Source organism: Aspergillus pseudonomiae, assembly GCF_009193645.1.
Source record: "Aspergillus pseudonomiae strain CBS 119388 unplaced genomic scaffold BDV37scaffold_5, whole genome shotgun sequence".
Taxonomy (NCBI): domain Eukaryota; kingdom Fungi; phylum Ascomycota; class Eurotiomycetes; order Eurotiales; family Aspergillaceae; genus Aspergillus; species Aspergillus pseudonomiae.
In genome coordinates, this window is record NW_022475997.1 from 231072 (window position 1) to 254122 (window position 23051).

The 23051-nt window shown below is 47.3% G+C and overlaps 11 protein-coding genes across 11 annotated transcripts; 6 read left to right on the top strand and 5 right to left on the bottom strand.

Annotated features, from left to right (window-relative positions):
• Positions 1–206: 206 nt before the first annotated feature.
• BDV37DRAFT_278683 (HpcH/HpaI aldolase family protein) lies at positions 207–1022 on the top strand (the record flags this gene model as incomplete). The annotated part of the gene is made up of 1 exon (XM_032086125.1): positions 207–1022. One exon carries the CDS (start codon positions 207–209, stop codon positions 1020–1022), a length of 816 nt encoding a protein of 271 aa, XP_031945993.1.
• A 909-nt stretch (positions 1023–1931) lies between these two features.
• BDV37DRAFT_268297 (uncharacterized protein) lies at positions 1932–3354 on the bottom strand (the record flags this gene model as incomplete). Its single annotated transcript, XM_032084155.1, has 3 exons — positions 1932–2622; positions 2658–2841; positions 2928–3354. The coding sequence occupies 3 exons, from the start codon at positions 3352–3354 to the stop codon at positions 1932–1934; spliced, it is 1302 nt and encodes a 433-aa protein (XP_031945994.1).
• A 359-nt stretch (positions 3355–3713) lies between these two features.
• BDV37DRAFT_295266 (zinc-dependent alcohol dehydrogenase) lies at positions 3714–4889 on the top strand (the record flags this gene model as incomplete). Its single annotated transcript, XM_032089822.1, has 4 exons — positions 3714–3856; positions 3925–4051; positions 4124–4658; positions 4705–4889. The coding sequence occupies 4 exons, from the start codon at positions 3714–3716 to the stop codon at positions 4887–4889; spliced, it is 990 nt and encodes a 329-aa protein (XP_031945995.1).
• Positions 4890–5231: 342 nt separating this feature from the next.
• BDV37DRAFT_268299 (DUF3712 domain-containing protein) lies at positions 5232–7165 on the bottom strand (the record flags this gene model as incomplete). Its single annotated transcript, XM_032084156.1, has 6 exons — positions 5232–5255; positions 5389–5480; positions 5960–6260; positions 6309–6433; positions 6483–6907; positions 6957–7165. 6 exons carry the CDS (start codon positions 7163–7165, stop codon positions 5232–5234), a joined length of 1176 nt encoding a protein of 391 aa, XP_031945996.1.
• A 532-nt stretch (positions 7166–7697) lies between these two features.
• Positions 7698–8558, top strand: BDV37DRAFT_278687 (oxygenase MpaB family protein; the record flags this gene model as incomplete). The annotated part of the gene is made up of 1 exon (XM_032086126.1): positions 7698–8558. One exon carries the CDS (start codon positions 7698–7700, stop codon positions 8556–8558), a length of 861 nt encoding a protein of 286 aa, XP_031945997.1.
• A 435-nt stretch (positions 8559–8993) lies between these two features.
• BDV37DRAFT_295269 (Zn(II)2Cys6 transcription factor) lies at positions 8994–11642 on the top strand (the record flags this gene model as incomplete). The annotated part of the gene is made up of 7 exons (XM_032089823.1): positions 8994–9145; positions 9310–9598; positions 9676–9762; positions 9817–10424; positions 10472–10660; positions 10715–11235; positions 11362–11642. 7 exons carry the CDS (start codon positions 8994–8996, stop codon positions 11640–11642), a joined length of 2127 nt encoding a protein of 708 aa, XP_031945998.1.
• A 778-nt stretch (positions 11643–12420) lies between these two features.
• On the top strand, positions 12421–14043 carry BDV37DRAFT_278689 (uncharacterized protein; the record flags this gene model as incomplete). Its single annotated transcript, XM_032086127.1, has 1 exon — positions 12421–14043. The coding sequence occupies one exon, from the start codon at positions 12421–12423 to the stop codon at positions 14041–14043; it is 1623 nt and encodes a 540-aa protein (XP_031945999.1).
• A 321-nt stretch (positions 14044–14364) lies between these two features.
• On the bottom strand, positions 14365–16893 carry BDV37DRAFT_295270 (uncharacterized protein; the record flags this gene model as incomplete). The annotated part of the gene is made up of 5 exons (XM_032089824.1): positions 14365–14451; positions 14526–14615; positions 14685–14968; positions 15037–16291; positions 16345–16893. The coding sequence occupies 5 exons, from the start codon at positions 16891–16893 to the stop codon at positions 14365–14367; spliced, it is 2265 nt and encodes a 754-aa protein (XP_031946000.1).
• A 708-nt stretch (positions 16894–17601) lies between these two features.
• On the top strand, positions 17602–18303 carry BDV37DRAFT_278691 (O-methyltransferase; the record flags this gene model as incomplete). Its single annotated transcript, XM_032086128.1, has 1 exon — positions 17602–18303. One exon carries the CDS (start codon positions 17602–17604, stop codon positions 18301–18303), a length of 702 nt encoding a protein of 233 aa, XP_031946001.1.
• Positions 18304–18436: 133 nt separating this feature from the next.
• On the bottom strand, positions 18437–20032 carry BDV37DRAFT_278692 (potassium channel family protein; the record flags this gene model as incomplete). Its single annotated transcript, XM_032086129.1, has 1 exon — positions 18437–20032. The coding sequence occupies one exon, from the start codon at positions 20030–20032 to the stop codon at positions 18437–18439; it is 1596 nt and encodes a 531-aa protein (XP_031946002.1).
• A 1056-nt stretch (positions 20033–21088) lies between these two features.
• Positions 21089–21984, bottom strand: BDV37DRAFT_268304 (amidohydrolase family protein; the record flags this gene model as incomplete). The annotated part of the gene is made up of 2 exons (XM_032084157.1): positions 21089–21834; positions 21930–21984. 2 exons carry the CDS (start codon positions 21982–21984, stop codon positions 21089–21091), a joined length of 801 nt encoding a protein of 266 aa, XP_031946003.1.
• Between the last annotated feature and the right edge of the window lie 1067 nt (positions 21985–23051).

The window sequence follows — 23051 nt, forward strand, 5'->3', positions numbered from 1 at the left end:
GTTAGGGAAAATAGAGGGTCTAATCTGCCTTTGCCATTGGGTCGGTGTACTATGCCGACAATATATACTTGATGTATGAAACTAAATGAGAGCGCTGTTCGTTATCGTAGTATTAAGGGTCTCGTCGATTGCAGTGTTCTTCCTTATTTAGCCCCATCCTCTCTTCACCACTACTCTCATTTGCCAGTAACATCAATATCAACATAATGCAAGCAGCTAATCGCCTTCAAAAATCACTCACAAAGGGCGAGCCCTCCTTCGGAGGCTGGCAAATGCTCCCCGGAACCAACCTGACCAGAACCATATGCAGGTCAGCCAGAAACCTTGAATGGCTTCTCATTGACCTCGAACACGGTAATATCTCCGACGACTCAATGCATGAGATTGTGGCGGCTTCAGCAGCATGTGGAGTCTCGCCCATCGTCCGTGTCGCAGAAAGCCAGCCTTGGATGATAAAACGCGCCCTGGACTGTGGTGCCCACGGGATTCTTGTTCCAGTCATCGATACAGCGGAGGATGCGAGAAATGTGGTGCGATACTCGAAGTTCCCCCCGGTTGGAAATCGCGGCTTTGAGAGTCTCCTCGCGGTGGAGAAGTTCGTGGAGCAAGATCCCCACGGTAGTGAGGTGAAAGAGTTGACGGGTATGGAATACTTGCAGCAAGCCAACAGCTCGCTCGTCATCGCGGTGCAGATCGAAACAAAAGCTGCCCTTTCAAATGTCAGGGAAATTGCTGCCGTGCCTGGTGTTGATGTTCTGTTTATTGGCCCTTTTGACCTGAGCGTCAACATTGGTCGCCCCATTACCAACCCCGAGCGAATGGATCCTGAGCTTGTTGAGGCTATTCAGGAAATTCATGATGCTGCCCAGGCCGCTGGAAAGGCTACTGGGATTTACTGTGACACCGGCGAGCAAGCGAGGGAATACGCCAGCAAAGGATTCCAGATGATGAGCGCGATGACGGATATGGTAGGGATGAGGAAGGTATTTAAGCAAGCCTTTGATGCTGCTAAAGGTGACTAATAGAATTCTTTAATTCAATCCATGGCGTTAATGATATTTGCTATGTACCACATAGTGGCTAGAGTGGGCTTACCCAGCAATTAACATGTCTATTAGACTGAAGAATGAATTTTTTAATGAGCCCTCGCTTAGATAGGATTAGATTAAGAAAGTACATATATACTCGACCCGAGCCCGTTAATTGTCTGGCGCGGGGGTTTTGCGTCAAAAGTCCAAGAAACAGTAAGATACATAAGGATAATATATAGAGGAGATATAGAATAGTAAAATGTCTATAAATACTAAGATCACACATGTATTCGAGAAAGGAAACCATATAGAAAAAAGGCAACCACTGATATAGATATATTTAATTCTCTCCTTGCCCAGCGTTCCAAGCCGTTACGAGTCTATTCTTTGTCATATCAACGGCGGAAGCGTACCATGTCGCGAGGGAAACTTGGTTGACCGAAAGAGTATTTGCAGTTCCCACGATGATTAAAGAAGTAGAAGAAGAAAGGAAGCTCCAAATCTAACAACAGCGTAGAGAAAATCGGTTTCAGCCTTGCTCTCCATTTCCATCCTCTTTATCTCCTTGTCCCACTCGCTTTCCTTGTCTTGATCTTCTTCATGTCCAGTATCTCCTTCTTCATTTCCATTCCCTTGATATCCTTTATGTCGACCTTACACTGTATCGCCATTCTCTCCATCTCCTCCCTTATCTCGTTTATCATGCTAACAACCCTCGACTCTCTCGGTTTCCCCTTTCCTTTCCATCTCCATCGTCTTCTCTAGGTCATCATCCCACCCCAACACCAAGCTTACCATCTTCTCCTGTGCCTCCTTAATCTTCCTTATCGCCTTCATCTTCTGAATCCATTTCAAAGTGTACTCGTCCTGGTCCCAAGCGAAAACGAGTGTGTTCAGCTCTTAGAGTTTCAGATCCACATATTCCTCCATCAGCTTTGTCTCTTCTGGTTCTAAGAGATCTAATCTCTCGCGCCATATATCGCGGACGTTGTCCTGTTCATCTGAGATGCTTTCAAAAAATCGCCGGTCGATCTTTTTCCAGTATATCGCATCGAAGGCAAAATTGTTCCTTGCGGCATACATAATCCAAAAGTCTCCGCTCTGCCAACTATCTCGCATCCGACTAGATAGCCGTTGGCCTTCTAGTAACCGTTTGTTCTGGATCGCATCGTCTTCGACTTTCCACATTGCGACAAGAAAGACCCGAAGCGCTTTTTCACACTCCGTACACCAGTCATCAAGGCCATTGGGCCAATCTTCCGGCTTGATGAGAAGGAGCCACCAAGGCGGCGCATAGGTGAATTCGGCTGGGGCGGTATATGTAAACTCCCAATCCACCACTCCGACGACGCTTTCGGCTTCATCAAGTAGAACATTTTCTGGTTGAAAGTCGTCACACCAACCTGGAAATGGGCCTTTCTCGTGCGATATCCATTGTTTTCTGTGCTCCTGGTTTCTAACAATCTTTTGGAACAGGATTCTAGCCAGACATTTGCGTCGGCAGTCATCCGCGAAAGCATCCGCCGGGACATCCTCCGGGATATCAGCCTCGTTCTTTTGGTGTCGGAGGTGTGTGAGATATGTAGGGCTGCTATTGCATCGAAGTAGGACGATGCTTTGTCGTACGTGCCAGTCGGTAGTTTTGATCGTGGAAGTGTCCCTAGTTGGACAATTTCGTTCATAGAGTAAGACAAAGGGCGACGTATCACTTCCCACATAGAATTGTCGTTCTTGTCAGGAGAGCCTATCCGATTGAAATGAATTGTCGATAGCGACAGGACTATGTTGGCGAGGTTTCCATAGAGAGAGCCTCTAGCCGAACGGACTCGAGATCCGGATTGAGTATAGGCCGTTCCCCTGCTTGGCGCCCTGGTGTTTCAAGAAGACTACCCATACTTCCTTCATGAGGAATATACTTCATAATGATGAAAGGACCGAGTTCCGAGGGGCTCTCTTTTGTCACTGTCCAGTGAAAGACAAAAGGCACCGGGATTGGGGTTCTATCTGCAGTTACCTCCGAGAGAAATCGCATGATAGAGACCTCATTGCGGGTTTTCTCTTCGGGATACATGATATTACCGGGTATAGGGAACCGTATAATAGCGCTCAAATCGTTGCTAAATGTCATCTTAAAGCAGGTGTTGAAGCCGCCGGTGCTAAGGTATTCAAACTCTGCAAATTCAAGGGGACTAAACCTTTCAGAAAGGTTGACTGCAATGTCATTATAAATGTCCCCGTCAGTGCAAAGAAGTTTGGGCCAGTCCTCCCAGATCTGGGAGCTTATTGCCCAGGCATAGTCGTCGTAGGGTTGACATGCACTCATCTCGGGAAGTTGAATCAAGGGGTACCTTAGAGAACATGCCGAGCTGGCTTGTAATATCTTTACATGCTATGAATTGTGGATAGCAGAGCCTTTGAGTGCGATACTCACATTACAATAACAAAAGTACACCCAATAACTAAGATGCGTAGATACAGAGCCCAAAGAAGCATTGTGCAGATCACGTGCGGCCATCGAGGGCTGTTTCGTTGGAATATAGATGCATGCCGACCGAATTGCCGTCTGGGTATCTTCGGCTGTACCCGTACAATGACCTCAGGAACAAAAACCCCTAGGGGTAACCGACACTTCGTACACTACAACGAATCCCACAAAACGATCATAGTAGACCAGCAAACGCGATGGATGCCACAGCCAACTACCAGTGCGCGGTTGTCGTGCAGAGCCCTGGAAATAATTATGAAATGATCATCCGCGACGACATCCCCATCAACAAACCCGGTCCAGATGAGATCCTAGTCAAGTTGGCATGTACCGGTCTCTGGTGAGACTACCCTTATCATCCATTGATCATTGAAATTGGAAGTCCACACATATTGAACAATAACACAGTCATTCTGAAATCCGCGCCGTGCTAGCCTGGGGCGCCTACAACCCTATCATCGGCCACGAAGGCGTTGGAACCGTAATCCAGGCCGGCCCCAACGTTTCCCCCTCACTCCTGAACCAACGCGTCGGGGTGAAGTGGCTGTATAACGCCTGTACTACGTGCTCTGCCTGTCAACGTGGGTTTAGTCACTACTGCGCACAGCAGAAGAATACAAGTCGCCACGTGCCTGGTACATTACAGCAGTACGTCATCGCAGACGCCCGGTTCATCACGCGCATCCCGGAGACAGTGCCAGATGAAGTTGCTGCGCCCTTACTCTGTGCTGGTCTCACTATGGCTGGTGCGGTGGCTAGACTAGATGACTGTCATCTGAGTTCCGGTGATTGGGTGGTGATTTCGGGATCAGGGGGCGGATTGGGGCATTTGGGGGTTCAGATTGCGGCTCGGAAAAAGGGATTCCGGGTCATCGGGGTTGATAGCGGGGAAGAAAAGAGAAAGATAAGCATGGAGTCTGGTGCCGAGGTGTTTGTCGATTACCGGACGGAAGATGTTGCGGCGAGGATCCGCGAGGTGACCGGGGGAGAAGGGGCCCATGCAACGATTGTAGTGCCTGGGACGAGGGAGGCCTTCGAGATGGCGCCGCAGGTTGTGAGGAATATGGGGTTGATTGTCGGTGTGGGATTACCACCAAATGACATGGAGTGGCCTATTTCTGCAACCGTGTCCGCGGCTAGAGGTGAGTTATAATTGCACTGCTCGAGGTCTAAGGCTGATGTGGATAGGTCTTTCTATTGTTGGCTCTTCGGTCGGTACGGAAGAGCAGATGGATGAGCTTCTGCAGCAGGCAGCGAGGGGAGAGATTACGCCTGCGATAGAAGTGTTTGACTTTGCGGATACGCCGCGTCTTGTGGATGGTTTGAGGAATGATGCTATTAGCGGTAGAGCAGTAGTGAGAATACCGCAATAATCGGTGGAAATGTTGTTACGGGTAAATCTTTGGTCACAACAAGCGCGAGAAGAAATGATACATTAATGATGGCCCTCCCCTCTCTATGTGTCACTCAACACGATACTATGAGGCAAGGGAAGGCCGTATCAATATTGAGCTTGGTACTCGTTCCTCAAGCTGCACTGAATGCTACAATATGCTCCTGGAGAAAGGCAGAATATAGATGTACAGGCGACACAGAAGCTACTGGGTGAAGTCGATAGAGATGGATAAGGAAATAGTAAATGCAACGATGCAATGGGGGGTGGGAAAAAAATATCAAGATATTGCATGAGAAGATAACTGGGCTCCATACGAAGCCTATGGGTTGTTGCACCAGCTGAACTAATTCAAATAGAAGTTTATATACAATCCAAGACAAGTTACATGCATCTCCGGCAGCCGGAAACACCTATTTGGTTGAAGTTTTAAAGAAAAGCCATTTCCGACCTTTTGGCTGTCTCACGAGGTCTCCTACTCGTAATGTTTCTCTATATTTCACCAACAACGCCTCTCGATGATATTTGCGGAACTTTTTTGTCCCATCTTTTCCTGCGACGGCTTGAAGAACTGGCATTGTTAGAACTGCGAAACCATCGCATAAAAATACTGGACATACTTCTTGCTCCGCCTGGATGCTCTTTCTGAAAGTCGGTCAAGTCGTATATCTCATTATTAATGATGGTCCATAGATTATCGGAGGAATTGTGTTTTGAGACGTCTTCTGGGGTAAACAGCTGGCTTGCGTTGGTGAATCCCGATGATTGAGTCATTGTTGCTGATTGATAGACAATAACAACTACACTGTGCTTCCACGTCGTGTATATATTAGTGAGCGGGGCTGTGTTAAGGTTTCCTGACCTCGGTCTACACATGAACTACGGGATGCAGATCATCACGGTATTTTGGTTAAGTATAAAAAATGCATAATTAGTCTCCAAGTATACCTGACACATTTTCAACGTTGCCGAGCAAGCCCCCTAGATTGCCTATGGTCCCATTTAACCCGTCCAAGAAACCAGATTCCCTCCATCCAGCTAGCGTATCACTCAGGATTGTCATGATTGGGATTCGCGTGGTAATTGTCAGGTTATTCAGCACTTCTTCAAAATATGGAATATGCTTCCCATCGTAAACGGTGGAATTTCCCGACGCCGATATTTCCAATTTGCCATCCATCAAGGCTGACACTTGGGCTCCCAGGATGTCTATCAGGTTCGCCAATACTTTTCTGATATCGAGTGTTGCTCGTAAAGGCATCGTGTTATTGCCCGGTGACAGAACGACATTCTCAAGGTAGCCTTGCCCGACTACAATACCCGCTGTTTTGAGGTTGAGAGTGACGTTGCCCTATCGAATTAGTATACACCAGGAGATATCATCTATGAACTGACTCACCAAAGCAAATGTGACAACAGAATGGTTGGGCAATGTGGCGGTTCCTCTCAGATTCGTCCCATCTTCTTCGGCAGGTAGGATAAGACGGGCTGCGTCGATAGAAAAACCACTGAGTTTGTCGAGCCCTATATTCATTATCAGAGGTATTCTAATAAAGAACCCAAAGAAACTGACCGTCGAGTTCCACATCTTTATCCAGGGTCACGCCTGCCTTGAGAGCCCCCAAATGTCCTGTTGTCGAACCCTTTGCGGACAAGGTAAACCGTTTCGAATATACGGCCTTGGTTAATGTTTGGATGAACTGCGCCCGGTCGAGAACTGCTGTGTTGTTGGTAATGATGCTGATATTCGTAGTTCCCTTGAGTTTGTACGAGTCTACTGATAAATCAAGGACTGGCACCATCGGCTTCGCTTCGCGGTTGAATAGAGACAGGGAGAATGGATCGATTCGCACAGAGAGCCCAGCGGGGATCTTCAAGGAAGTATCAATGGAAAAGCTGACGGTGTCTGGCGTCGGGTCGAGGATACGCGCTGCATAGATCGGAAGATCGGCATCGTTGAGAATCTTCTGCGCAATGGCAGGAATAATATAGACAAATCTATAGGCGATCAGCATGCATCATGATAAGTATGTTTCCTAAACCATACAGAAGTGGAAGGAAGATAGCCAGAAAGATCACTCCGCCGAGTAGATAACAAAACCAGAAACGGCGGAAGTGACGCTGAACTTTTAGCTTGACGGCCTTTTTGCGCTGGCCGGGCACTTCTGAGCCTGCGTTTTCCACATGCTCAATTTGTGCGTCGAGGCTGGATAGCTTTGTTGCTCGAGGATCCTTTTCAAGGTATTTCTCCCCCATTGTGCCAGTGGTCTACATGTACCAAGTCTATTGTCCTGCTAATTTATATATCATCCTAAGTCCGCCGAGGGAATTTCTGGGGTATGCGGGGAAAAGCTTGGTTCTTTATCTTCAGCTTGATTTACGGCCAATAGTTGAAGATCCATATATCTATACCTCGTATATAACGGGGCGAACTGGACGACACGAAGGATTGTAACACCCCGCATGGAGCTAACTTACGCTTGGACATTTCGCAAAATTGATCGTCTTACTCTAGCGAACGGGGACCCTGAAAGATCGCCATCGAGCTACCCCGCTATTACACCACTCGAAAGGATCCGCGGATGATGTTCTATCGAACTCGAGTGGCGCTGTCGGCGGTCCGTCCGGTCCGCGGTATCGAGTATGCTTAAGCATCCGAATACCAGTACAGCATGTGTTGTTCGAGTGTATGCGAAATGTCAGTGTTGATATATAAATATTCGGACGTGGGCAGATTGAACAGTGAAACTAATCTAATTAAGACAATACTATTCCAATATCCTTCAGAATGGATGAAAAGAGCGACATCACGACGAAGAATGAAAAAGCAAATGACACCGACGAACAGCTCCTCAGGGAGCTGGAGAACCCTCAGAAAATCAAGAAAATAGTTCGCGAAGGCATCCTGCTCGCTGGTGGCGGAGCGGCTATTCTCCTTCAAGTTGCCATGCCGGGCGTTGGCAAAGGCGTTGATGAACACAGTAACTTCTCCTATCGTCCACTGGATCGACTCCGCACGACTATGACATACGTCTACTGCATGGCGTTTGGCACTCCAGAGGAAAAGAAGATCATCATTGAGATGGTCCACAAAGCACATTCCGTTGTCAAAGGCCCCGACTACTCGGCCGACGATCCACACCTGCAGGTCTGGGTGGCGGCGACTCTCTACGCTGTCGGGATTGATTTGTACGAGCAAGTCTTTGGGCGTATGGATGAGGCCACCGCCGAAGCAACCTATCGTGAATATGCCGTTCTTGCGGTTTCCCTCCGTGTCAAGCCAGAGATGTGGCCCCCAACTCGCGAGGCGTTCTGGGTCTATTGGGACGAACAGATCAACAAGATACAGCATCGGATAACCCCACAGGCAAAGAACGTTGCCAAGGATCTACTGTTTAACAAACAAGTTCCGTTCATAATCCGCGTTTCCATGCCACTGGTGCGGCTGATGACCGCAGACTTGCTGCCAGAGGGCATCCGCGAGGGGTATGGGCTTAAGACCAGTCGGACGCGAAGAGGAATGCAGAAGGTAGTTCGGGGGATGACGAAGGTTGTGTACCCTGCTACACCTAGCTTCATTCGGACCTACCCTATGCGGTACTACCTAAAGGATATGCGGAAGAGAATGAAGAAGGCCCAACATCGGTAGATGTGTTTAGCGTACTGTTTACTGTGGAGTTGTTTTGTTTTTAGCCTTCACATGGCGAGTGGGGCCGAGATCCGAATATGCCGCGGGATTATCTGTGGGGTATCGGCGCCAGGAATAGATTTTTAATTAAGAAATAGATACGTTATAACTCTCAGGTCTAGGTTTGAGCACGTAAAGAGGGGTAATCCTAAGGAACTGGCGTTAGCACGCATGCTACCACGCTGATCTCTGGGTCATGTGCGCCTCGATTGGCGGATTGTACTCGGAAATATTCAACCTCACTCCACCGGGAGGATCGACAACGTCTAGCTTCATCTGGGGGATATTTGAAGTGCCGAAGGGCGGGGAAGTCTCCTCTCCCCGGATCCATGCTCCAACACATCTCACTTTCACATTCACGATCGCCGTCCATCGAGATTGTCACTTCATTGACCCATGTGGCAACGAACTAAGCGGGCCCCCCGAGCCTGTTATTGGTGTCGACATCGCAAGGTCCGATGCGACGCATCTATCCATGGCTGTCCTTGTACGAGATGTCGCCAGGATGGTCGACATGACTGCACACTCGGGTCCAGATCTGGCAGGCAGTATGTGCCGACATCTGCTTCCTGACTTCATCACATAGCTAATTCTTTCATAGTGCTGCAAGGTCTGTAATTACGGACCAAGATGCCCCTCAAAGAGACGCACCCATCAACAGTACCGCGAAACAAATTATACGCCCAGAAGAGCCCATCGAGGGGTTCTATAGTGACCATGGAAATGCGGCTGCAATAGAAACATCCGTCAATCCCACGGCCCCTAGCAGCATATCATTCTTCTTTTGCCCTTTCCTCACACTCAACGGCCTGGCAGTCCTACCTCAGGAAGATGTGGCATACTTGGCTTCAAAGGGGTCCTTGAGTGTTCCGGACTGGCCCACGATCAATGAATTCGCAAGGCAGTATTTTCTCAACATTCATCCTTGTCTTCCAGCACTGGATGAGGCAGAGTTTTGGCGTATCTCTGCTAACTCCGCTTCACACACAATATCATTATTTGTTTTACAAGCTCTTCTATTTTCCAGTTGTCCTGTGCGTACACACTCTTGCCTTTTGGCATATAATCTTACTAACAGCATCAGTATGTTTCCTTACAAACGCTCCAAAAATGTGGATTCAGTGATAGACGCAAGGCCAGAATCATATTTTACGATCGTGCTAAGGTACCTAGCCCCCAGTATATTTCGTCCCTGTTCGATGGTCACTAATTGCATCAGCTACTGTTTGATCTCCAAGCAGAAGATGATGCATTCGCCAAAGCCCAAGGCTCTGCTCTTCTCGCCCACCACACGTCCGCTCAAGACCCCCAAGCTAGCAATATATGGTTGATGCGCGCCATCCAAAACGCTATGATTGTGGGTTGCGGGCCAGGCCCTGGTGATAGTCAGATCAATTTATCCATGATGAAACGGCTGTGGTGGTCTATGGTGCTGCGCGATCGGGTTCTATCTATCGGGCTCCGCCGTCGTCCTCAAATTACATCGGTAGAATTCAACATGGGGGCAAACTGGCTTACAGAAGAGGATTTCGCGGATGAAATAGTAAATTCTCGAGTATATGATCCGGAACTCAAGATTGAACTTTTTCAGGTCCTGCAGGAACAATGCAAATTAGCGGTTCTTCTCACCGATATGGTCGCGCTGGTGTTTTCCTCGCAGGGGGTATCGTCCCCGTCGCTCTCTTTAACCGAATTCCAGGCCGTTCTCGCTGCCATCCGCCGGATCAAGCGGTATCTGACGAAATGGGAGGCTGTTTCGATTGTTCCACCGTCTACCAGCCATGAGACCGTTACCTTCTTTACTCATCTGACTTGGATGTATTACTAGTAGGTTAACCCCGCGCCTTGCCTATACCGGTTTCTGATTGTTTTAGTGCCGCCCGTGTTGATCTAGCCCAATATGAGGCGTTGATTATCGAGAAGCATTTGAGCTTCACCGGAACTAACTATAGGGGCCAATTGCTAGAAACTGGCGCGGACCTCCGCAAAGCCATGACTGGTTTAACAAGTGCCATAGAGTTTTTCTGTGGCCAGGGACGTGCAGAGCGGATGCCTCTGAGCGTGTAAGCTTCCTCTTACTGTTGATTGGCAATAGGCACTCACACTGACAAATGCAGTCTGGCCTATACCGCCGTGCCCCTCGTTCTTGCTGCCATCGATGTGAAGCTGTCTCCCTCGCAGGCAGAAATGACGATCCGAAAGCGTCGTCTCGATCGTCTGGGGGAGATTGTTCGACATTCGAGAATGCTTTATGACGTGGCTGATTATGTAGCTGCTGGGACCAACCATATTCTGCAGTTGGCGTACATTACTACACAAGAAGCTTTTCTACGATGCGGAACAAACGCCATCGGCTCCTCACAGATGGTGATAGAACCGCCATCAGTCGGCATGTCACTTGATACTACTGCTAAAAGAGTGACGAACTGGTATGACGCCTTCCTTAGTAGTCCTCGGGCATATCTGCGGATATCTATAACCCTTGACTATAGCCTTGCAACTGGCCGTCTGCCGTATGACAATGCACTACCCCTGCTTGTGCGTCAGACGCCCTGGGCCAAGAAGCAACAAAGGCTGCCGTGGACCATTGGGCTGGACACATACGACACTTCACAATGTCCGGAGATTGCTCCAAATGGTAGGCTGACCGAGGATGTCGGTTCCATATCCCAGATAGACAGTTTGCCAGAGGAGCAGGCTACCGATAGTCCAGAAGACGACAGCTCCGAGAGCCGACATAATGATGTATTCAAATTCATCACAGCCATTGGAGAGTCCATCAGGGAAACCGCCTATCAGGTGGAAGCCAGTTGCAGCCCGGAAGAGACCAATGTTGGAGAGGCTGCTATCAACCTGAATTTCTTCGAGTTTGGTAGTCCGCAGTCGGGCGATATAATGGAGATGCATGCACTGAGCGGGGACCCCTCTGGACATCTAGGGACGGGTGCATCTCTCTCCGGGAAAGATCAATCTGATGATGGTGGTTTTGGTCCTACGGGATTTCAGTCTATATACACTTCCTTGCTGCGAGACTCTGTGGTTTGATAATTCGTATAATATCGTTTCTTATCTATAGTTTTATTCAATCCTATCTGAGTCTTCCAGACCAGCAGCACTTAATTATGACAAGTAACAATGCTGGCTATTTGACTTTTTGATACGTCAGGGTTTCCATCTAATAGCTACATGGTGATCCATTGCCTCTTCGCGCATGCTAGGGAAAGAGAGGGCATGTTCCCCGCTTATATCCAAGTACGATCTACTTAATGTCGATCCAAAATGCAGACGTTAGTCATAATATCCAGAGAGTAGCGTGTTCCTTGCGGGGTGCCTCATGTTACAATAAAGTGCCCGGCATAGCACTCGAATCTGTTAGCCCTAGTAAAATGGTAATCATTCTAAACCCGTCACTATTTTCTACATGTATGTTGCTTGATCTCGACTGCATCCATCAGATGGAGCTCTAGTATTACACCATTAACTGTATCCATACGACTCTGTAGGATTCGCCACAAGTGGAGGGGGTAACAAAGATCTACGCAAGGTGACATGAGGAAAAACTGCATTACCCCCTTTAGCGACATGGATACCTGTAGCACAACTCACGTCCTATCGAGCGAGTTCCATGGGGCGTCTTTCAGGCTGTGCCCTACCCTTATGCCTAGAATCTGCCGAAATCCGCTATTCAATTAGGTTCCGGTTCCGTTTTATGCGGTCATTATATCCTCCCCCGCATAATTCCCTGCATTCCAGCGATCTATGCGGAAAACACACTGCATACTTACACATAGATATATGCTATAGCAATGGGAGTCTAAGCACGATGGAAGGGTATAGTTCACTATGGGACCTCGTGGTGGCCATCTCCATGGTCAGAATGTATCCCATCATCCAATATGTGACTCTCTTTCTCTTTGCCTTTCAGGTATATGGATCTAATCCAACAGAAGACAGCTCCAACCCGGTGCCTAGGGCTAGTCTCGATCTGGGTAGTATCTTTGAAGATATCTTTGGTAGTCTTATACCAGAAAGACCAACAAATAGAACGTCGGAAAATGCTGGGAATGCCGTTGATGGCTTGTTAGGCCTGTTCTCACCTACTCTCGTGAAGAATGTCGTATCATCTATCACCCATTTGGCAGACCTTTTCGACAACCAAACTTCAGTGCAGACAAAATCAGTCATCCAGATAGGAACTGACGAGCTCACCAATGGGACAATCATTACGGTGACAGGCCTACTGGATAATGCAAACGTCCTCCTTACAGCAGACAACGTCGAATCGATCAACAACCTACTTGAGGAATCATCCCCTCTTCTCACAGAGGAGTTCTTCAATGAGATAAACAACCTTCTTAACAACACAAGCAACCTCCTGACGTCTTCATTTGTCAAGGAAACCAAATCACTCATCGCCGATGTTGACTCGCTGCTCTCCGATTTAGCCTCAACATCCTCTGCTATTGATATCCCGCAATTACTCGCCTCTGTCAATCAGTATATCACGCCGCATGCGGACGATATTGGCAACTTGGTCACTAATGCCAATGACCTCCTTACCGAAGATTTGGCAAAGGAAATCGCTAGTCTTATCAAAGAGGCTAACAGCTTCCTTTCGTCCAACGTTAATACCATTCAGCCTCTTCTAAACACCACGATCGACTTACTATCCACCGACGTCGTCAACAAGATTAGATCAATTGTAAACGCCACCGCGCCAGCCCTGTCGACGGATCTTGTTGACAAGCTGAGGGTCACTCTCGCCAATGCTGGTGATCTTCTTGCAAGCGACCTTATCAAGGAGATCAACAATATCCTTGACCAAGTTACACCCTTGCTTATAACAAGCAACGTTCAGAAGATCAACGATCTCATCAGCAATGGCAACAGCCTCTTGACGGCTCAAATGGTCAACAGCACGGAGGCACTCATCTCCACGGGTAGCCAATTCCTTTCTGACGAGACAGTACTCAACAAAGCGGAAGCATTGATTCCCATTGCGATGAAGTTCTTGACTGACGAAACATTAAATGAAATCACGGCATTGATCCAGAATGGAAACGGTCTCCTGACATCTGATTCAGCAGCACAAATAGGCAGTTTGGTTGACAGTCTCCCACGCTTCCTTACCCAGCAGACCCTCCGCGAAGTTGACAGTCTACTGACCGTTGCACAGACCCTTCTCACAGCTGAGTTCGTCAATACAACGGGCACTTTAGTCGACGCGATCGCGCCGGTGATAGCACCAGAACTCCTTAAACAAGTAGCCAGTCTCCTGGAAAATGCAGGCAAGCTACTCACCAAAGATGGCACGGATCAGATACTGGAGTTGGTCAATAAGGTCTCGCCAGTGATTGACCCAACGGTCGTCGCTCAAGTTAAAACTTTACTGAACGTGCACATACTCTCCTATACCCTAATCGTACCAATACAATTACCGTTCTGATTGATGGTGTCATCGATGTAAGTCTGTCCTATAAGCGAATGCTGTGTATAATACTAATATCAACCAGCTATTCCCCAAGGTGATGCAGATATTCGATGATTTGAAGCCTTTGGATTTGACTGGTATATTGTCGGAGTTAACACAGGCTTGATGACTATCTGAATGTTTCAATGCACTAGTCCTATGACATGATCTACATAATGAATAATAATGAAGACACCAATGATGATTGACCTTCTCATATTTACGCACCCATCATAGCTGTACTGATTAGTTCGGTGCAATTTTCTGTATGCCGTATAACTTTGGCTGTTGATTAGTCTATGCTACCTCCCACAGATCGTCGAATGTCCAAGCGGCAGGATCGCCGAAGAAATATTGCTCCATCGATTGAACAGTTGGATCAAACTATAACATATTAATATGCATATATGTAATTACCAGGAACCGGGAGAAGCGTGGAGGGAGCTTTCATGACGAACCTGAGAAAAGCCCACATCATCCAAGGACATCTCCGTTGGGTCCAGCGCATTATCACTGGTGAACTGGCACTCAGCTTCGCAGGGTTCACCCTATGGAAGACTACTTAGCATATGTGCTTCATTATCCAAACGTCCAGGAAAGTATTTGAGCTGAGCTACCTGTCTGAATTGTGAGGAATAGATCTTCTCCTTGGCGCCAGGGAACTGTTCTTGCGTTGCAAGTACTCGGTAATATTGTTTGACGACTTGGTTAATCGCTTCCTGCTTGAGTGTGCTGGACTTTACCGGTTGTGACTGTGATCGCAAAAAGGAAATCGCTGCAGAAATGTACCAGTGGTATGTGAATCCGGTTCCAAGATAAGTGATGCTGTCCTCCAACATGGACAACGCATTCTGGATATATTGCAATATTGCATTCTGGTCGATTGGGACACATATATCGGCTGTACTAGAGTTTAACATATAAAATCTTATGTAGAAGAACACCAGTACCTCAGTGGAAATAACTTACCCTTGATTCCTGAGGATATAAATGCGTAGTGAGAAAGGTTTAATGCTCCGCGGAAGTAGTCATGTCTTAAAAGCAATAGCATGGAATTCCCAGCCTGTACCAGCCGCCAATGCTGGTCAATCATGCTAGCAGCGGCGTTGAAACAAACCATCCTTGATACTGTGTATCGTGTATTATTTTCTGCCTTTCTAGCAAAGGGGGCGTGGAGTAAGACAAGGAACTGCCGCAGTTGCAGATCTAGGACTACCCTTGCCATCTGAGATAGGCCTTTGTCATTAGTATCATCGCTGTTGTCGCTTGAAGAGGGAAGCTTCTTAAGTTCACTCATGATCATGTCTTCGTATCTGAGGATATCCTCATATGGCAAATCCGAGGTCAGATCATTCATCCGAGAATTTAAGGATACACGCAAGTCCAAGCTGTTCCTACATAACCGCAAGAACAAAGTCGATGTACGATGCCCAGGCGATCCTTGTATCTCTGTAGAACAGGATTCGGGTCTCAAACCTTCATCGTCGATATCAACCGGAGGGGCACAATCCATTTGAATCGCAGCTAAGGCTGATGGCAGTCCTCGCTCGACCGAAGCCTGTAGCTCCAACTCAGTCATTGTCGCCCACAGTCGCCGGCGAATCTCCTGGTCGAAAAAAGATATCTTGCCCCCCAGACGGCTTGGGTCGCGATGAAAGCCGGCCGCCATTCCCTCTCTCACCAGGTCACCCGCCACCGACCACATGCGCTTCTTCTTGTAGCGGCACATTTGTTTTGCAAGCACGAGTAGACAGCGAATCTGCCATATGACCAGGTAGATATTCTTCTTGCTCTGCTTTGCAAGCCACGCTTCCGCCGTTTCAATCCACAGCGATCCCCGTTCTCGACCGAGACTACTGCTACCCACGTAAGTTCGGTCAGTTGTCGTTGTGCAGCTGACGGTGGCCATGATCAATAGAATGAGGACAATAAATCCTGGTTTTGCAGCTGATCGATCCTTCTGCAACTGGTCATACTCCTCCATGAAAGTCGGCCTGTGCACAATTCTGTACATCGTTTCGAATGTTTCGAAATATAGCCGAATGGCTGCGTCCATCTGTTTCTGGTCTGGGAGTAACAGCAACAGGTCCGCAGTCTTGACCGCAAGGTTATTGGGTTTCTCATACTTCCATTTCGTGTCCAATGCTTTCAGTTCTTTCTGGACACCGGGTAGGGACGCATGGTGCTTGATCGTCTCCTTCATGTAAGACCGAAGCTCGGGGAACTGAATTATAAATAAGCCTTGCAGTCGAAAGACAATCTGATAACAGCGCTTACATGACCGATCAAACTAGTGGGGTTTGTACTCCCATAATACTGTGTCTTGTAATTCTTCCCTCGGAAGATCACAGCCTCGGTTGACATTGGTTCGGGGGGATATGTCAGTTCAGTGACGTCGGCTTTAATGGCCGGTCGGTCTTTAACGGTCGTAGCTCCATCGACACCACCACCTATCAGCTGCCAAGTGCCTGCGTGTTCTGTGAGGTCCTGGACAATTGGCCTAGTATTATCATTGGTCCTATAGCCATCTAACGAAGCAGACGAGGTAGTGTTCCCAAGGACCGGGGTAGCAGTAAGCACGGGTCTGGTTTCCCCCGGCACACCTGATCTTCGTTGACTGTTACGCGACGGCGCAGGAGCATCCTCGTATGAGCAGGAATCAGAGTTCCCGGTTTTCCGACACCTACTGCAGGACGGATATTCACGGTCGCAGGCAAGTTTTCGTCGTCGGCAGAGAGAGCAAGACAAGGGTCTCCGCTTTCTCCGCGCGATTGGTCGTCTTGGCGCTGTCGGCTCGGACATCCGCTGAGAATTATTGGGCAGCATTGTACCCCTCGAGCAGAAGAACAGGCTTCCTGTTATCTGATCGGAGTAGAATCTTATCAGATGATGAAGTGATGAACGGGAGGTCCGAGGGGGTCGCGGAGATATAAGTCGTGACGTTGGTCAGCGTCGGAGAAAACATGTGTGCCTCGGCGATAACGGTTCGGCGATAAGAACGATTATCAAGCAAGATCATGATCAGATAACGAGCATGCTCTCGACAGACTATGACATACCTGGCAGAGAGGCTTAGATATACCTTTGCTCAATTGATATAACCATCTAGTACAGCTATAGGGTAGTCTTTGCGATATAACCAAGTGTAATGATTAACGTCAAGCTATACATATCACCAGAATGGCCTTGCCTCTCGAGTTGCAACAAATGCCTATTGGATTTCAAAGTACTCAATTTTCATGAATCTTCGCGAAATTGCGACTTCAAACTGCAGTAAAATGCTGATCAAAGAGTACGGATAATCATTAAATCGCCCCAGTCATGAAGAATTGCCAAGCCTGACTCATGTTGGCCATCTCGGAGATAGTGTTCCTCTGCCTACGTGAAGCTCCGAGGAGCGAACAGCATTTATATCAAGCTCATCCATCTCATCGATAGAATTTAACCCTCACATTCTTCACAACTCCCAACAACCAATTGCCTCGACCCTACCATAGCAGACGCCACCGCAACCTATTTAATTAAAACATCAACATGTCCCCGACCACCACGCTCCAAAAGGAAGTGGATTCCTACGCCGTTTCCCATCTGGTCCCAACTGACCAAGCCCTAACCGACACTATCTCCAACTGCGCCAAAAATGGAATACCACCAATTGCCGTCTCCCCAGCCCAGGGCAAATTCCTTTCCCTGCTGACCAAGATGTCAGGCGCCCACAACGTACTGGAAATCGGCACCTTGGGTGGATACTCCAGCATCTGGTTCGCCCGGGCCCTCAATGCCAATGGCAATAAGGGGAAGGTGACTAGCATCGAAATTCTTGAAGACAGACGAGAGCTTGCTATCCAGAATCTGCGCAACGCTGGGGTGAAAGTTCCGGACGAGGCTGAGGTGTTGCTCGGGCCTGGTCTGGAGGTGTTGCCCCGGTTAGAGGAGGAAATTCAGCAAGGGAAGCGATCGAAGTTCGATTTTGTGTTTATCGATGCGGACTGGGATAATCAGTGGCATTATTTCGACTATGGTGTTAAACTAGCCAAGGGCCCCGGGGCTGTCATATTGGTCGACAATGCGGTTCAGAGTATGCTGGAAGACGGAATCGTGGGCCCGGAGAAACGTAAAGAAGGGGCGATATCCCTGGTGGAAAAGGTTGGGCAGGATACGCGAGTAGAAGCAGTGCTTGTACAGACTCTGGGTGCAAAGAACCATGATGGCTTCTTGATGGCTTTGGTGGTGTGATTACTTCCCAATTTATTGTTCTGGAGTACCAGAAGTTTAATTCGGCTACCTCTTATCACTGCTTTATTTGCATAGTTGTGCAGATTATATTCAATATGATATTCCCCATTTCCACTTCGTATATATTTCTTTCCTAAGGTGCATTCGCTTCAGTCTTCCTCAAGTCCGCACAGAGCTTCTCTGTCAACAACTTGATCATCAACAAAGTTTCATTGTTCCTTTCCATCGCAGCTTTTTCCTCGCTGATCAAGCCGTCACTGGCGTGCAGTGTGCTATGATTCATAATCCCAGGATAAACGGGTACGACTGAACCACTCGCCTCGCCATTGTGTGAATTGAGTAGGGAGAGGACCCACGGCCAATCGCGACGAGGGTCCTGCTCACTGGCACCATCCATAAGCGCTGTTACGAGCTTGCTGATTTCTTCAGCTAGTAGAAGCACGTACTGTCCAGGTTCATTCACCGACTGGGACAATTGAAGGTCGTTAGCCGCAAAAGTGGTCGTTGTTGGTATTGTACTCAGGTCCATCGACCGCTTGCTCAACTTTGACGACAATTCAGCATGTTTTTCGATATCCCTACAATTGCTTCGCGATTCCGGATCTGACCCACTCTTTTCACTACGCCTCTTGATTCTTGATTTGCCTAACGTCAAGATATACCCAGCAAAGTAAACAGCCGTTCGCACACCTATGTCGCCCATGGCAGTGACGAGATTGGTCAGAACGGGGATAGCAAGCAGCGACCAGAAGACGAAGAAAACCTTGCCAAAGTTGCTGGTAGGGTAGAAGTCTCCATAGCCAATGGTTGTTAATGAAGTGTATGTAAAGTAAAGAGCTATGAAGTACGTCCAGCCCTCGCTTCGTTCCGATCGACGAAATACCGCGGCACTGAGAAGCCACAGGACAAACCATGCCAAGATGAAAAAGAGAAGGGCCTGCACTTGGACTCTTCGGTTGAAATCAGATCGGATGCGCTGAAGCTCCGCCACGTCACTCGTTTGAGGCAGCGTGGCCGTGGATAGTATGCTGGATAATGTTATACTGTCCCTGTTTTCGTCATGAACCGGCCTTGTTGAGTTCTTTCCTTTCAGAAGCTCGCTGCGCGCTTCTTGGAGCTCCAGTCTTAGTTTCATACGTCTGATACTCTTCCCGAATGATCTTATAGAGTTCACAACGAGACCCAACGTTATAATCCCGACAGTAGCGTACGGGAATAGCAGACTTCTTCCGAGATGTGTCTTGGGGACAATATTCCCGATTCCAATAGTGAGAACGGTGTAGTCGGTAAAGTACAATGCGTCCATAAAAGACCAACCCTCAATAGCGCTGTACACACCTGCACCACCTGTAAGAACGGCTATAAAAGTGATAGTTCGCAGGATGATGCTAGTATATTCGACCGTTCGCCTGTCCTGACGGCTTAAGGAAACCAAGCGCAAAGTGGCAGTATAAGCTGATAGTAAAACTGCAATGAAAATATACAAACTTGCAGCTATAATACCGTAGAAGTAGCCCTGTGTATACTTCAATGACTCTCGTGGTTGCACTGTTGGATGTCGCCGGAGAGTGACACCTATGAGGATGAATAATAATACCCCTGCGGTTAACCAACCCAATATTGTCACAATGAATCCTATCTGCGGGTTTCGTTTGCACATCATTGTCAATATTAGCACGATGTACGAGATGGCAGCCAGAGCTAAGGATACCGCTTTAAGTGCGACCATCCTGAAACATTTACTGGTCGTTAAACCCTGGGAGAAAAGACAGGAGTAGAATGATACTCACCAACTTGGTTGAGATAATATGTTTATGCTCCCATCAACATTTTCCATTTCCTGCCATCCTTGGGAGACAGTACAGATATTGAACATGATCGCCATCGCACATAGCGTTCCCTATATATCTGTTAAATGGCTGCAGGCGAGATAGAGATGAAGATGACAATTACTGCCAAAACAGGAAATGGTGTTGCACTACGCCACCAGCGACTAGGCACGCTGGTTGAGGGGTCGGAGAGCTCAACGGCATTGTGAGATTCTCTCTTTTTGCCTGATTGGTTTCTTGCGCTTCGACATGGATGAAACCCTATCATGGTAGTTCTGTGATGCTGTTACTTGCCTACCGCTGCGGATTAACACAGCTAGGCACAGCTAGGTGGAAGTTGATCTCGAACACGTGCTACAATGCTTGATATTTAAATCGCTGGAGATGGTAGGTTATATATAGCGGTCATTGGCTGAACTTAAATGAAACTCGATCCATGGTTATGGCCGAGTACGAGGAGGTCTGGAGCCCTCACCACTGCACCGCCTATTTATGTTACCTAATGTCTCTCCAAAGGTCAAGTAAAGTGTAAATACTGAGGGTAATTTTAATTAGAGTATAGGAACATAGCATATGCTATGGCAAAGCTATAAAGATATACATTTTTCTCTCTCTGAAGACTATAAATTAAATATGTTGATTAGAGAACTATACGAGTTTATTACATATTTATTTCTCGGTTTCTTTATAAGACCCTAGGGGCTCAGAGGCACATTAGAAAGAAGAAAACAAGGGAACAGAAACAAGTCCAGGGAGAAAATCTTTAGCCCGCTCCTACTTCCCCCTCGTTTTCCATTTTGGGTTTGTGTGCATTCATGACACAAGCCGCCAAAGATTCTTCACTGGGAGGAAAGGCGAGGGAATAACTTGAGGGCATTGTCACGGCTAATCTTCTCTGCATCTTACTTCTAGAGATTGGCCTCAGTCAGCTCCTCGCTAAACCGCCTAACCGTAGCCTAAGGGGCATACGGGAAATCACTTCCAAAAAGAATATGATCAGAAGCAGCAAACCTCTGCAGGAGAGGTAACGCAAATAAGGAGTCTGTCAGGGCCAAATCATGGTAGAATATTCGCGCATTCTCTATAAAATGTTCAGGTGTCATGGTAGACAGATTGAGATCTTTTAGCATGATTGCTGGACGTCTGGCCAGCCAAGGCAGACTTCCACCACCATGAGACAAGATAATCTTGCAATTGCTATACTTTCTCAGAGTATCAGTTGTTATAAGATCAACAGCTGTGCCAGTTGTTTCATGTGGATAATCAATCATAGGGTGGGGAGGCATTTTGTTGACAAGATTGGTATCCACTGGAAGAGTCGGGTGATTAAATACCACCGCAGCACGTCGGTTCAGTTCTTGCCATATAGGCTGAATCGCAGGATGTCCTAAATAATAATTCCCGTTGCCATACCTGGTAAAGAGGGTAAAACCATCAGCTTGGAGATTATCAAAGGCACATTGAATTTCCTTCAAAGTAGCCTCAGTATCAAGAATATCCGGCAGCGTAGCAAAGAACCCGTGATTCTTAGGATGTTTGTCTCTCAGGGACTTCCCAAACTCATTGCATTCTCTGGCAATATGGGCAGACTCAGCTCCCTTGAGAAACCCTGTACCAGGAGCAGTCATGGATAAAGTTGCTGTTTCAATATCACAATCTTTGCAAATCTTTTGGTCCATGTCAAGGATCAAGCGGGCGTAGGCTATCCGGAGGGATCACCACCAGTTTTTTCAAGGGCTTAAGAATTAGATTATTAGTCTCAAAGGTATCTCTCAATGGATGAAAGATAAAACAGACCTTGCAAATAGGGAAGGGGGATATAGTGATGATGCACATCAATACGCTGTGCCATTATGACGGGTTCTTGCAACGATCTCTTGTAGTAGATTCACCTCCGAGTTCTCATAACTTGTTGCTGGCATTATACAAAGTCTTGGAAGCGAACATTGGCTCTACTTATATAACCTTTCTACGTCATGGAATGCATAGATGAATTGTATGCTTCGGGCCTCGCGGATAACCCAGAAGGTCCGGTAACGGGTTGTTTCTTCATGTATTTTCTCGAACTGAATCAATTACATCAAAGATACTCTATCAGAAAATAACGCACTTGAACTTTGGCCGCTGATTAGCTGCCCTCGGCGATGGGGCTTCTGTGGGTTGATGCTTTACCAATTACGAAGAACATAACTAATGGCGATCATCGTTGTACTATGACTATGACGTCTTGCACTGCCGAGAGTACATATTGCGTCCTCTTGGCAAAGTAAAAAAAAAATAAAAAATAAAATACAATAACAGAGCCTTCTATTCGTGCGTCCGTGGTAGAGTTCTCATGACAGGAAGCATATCATACTTTCGGCCGAATCTTCGGTGCAGAGAAAGTCCAAAACACAGCCTATACTCACTCGTAGTTAGAGCTGATGAAATCATGTGCAGTACTGAGTAGGCTAGGTAGTTTATTAAAAGGCGATTTATGTTCTATACGAAAGAGCTTTAGAAGTCTCTGAAAAATAGATACCACGGCATCTCGGATCCATAACAACTACAGTTCGGACATTTGCACTGTTCCACTATCCTTAACCTTACTATATTACTGGAATAGAGAATTAGATTTTCTAAGATCGATTAATAGAGGGAAGGATAGAGAAGCTTGGCAGAATTTGAAATCATGGCCCTAGGATATAGAGGTAGAAAAGACACTCAAGATATCGAAGATATCTTATTTTACATGTCCTCGTTCAAGGCTCGGACTTATATAGTACCTGTACGTACACATCTATATAGCCTTGGACAGGATTCCATAAAACCAGACATAATATTGATTGCCGCATAGTGAGAGACTTCTTTACTAGCGTATACTGCCATCACTCTATATGGTGGCCCTGGGACAACTCCCGACGATAACGAGTGCACAGC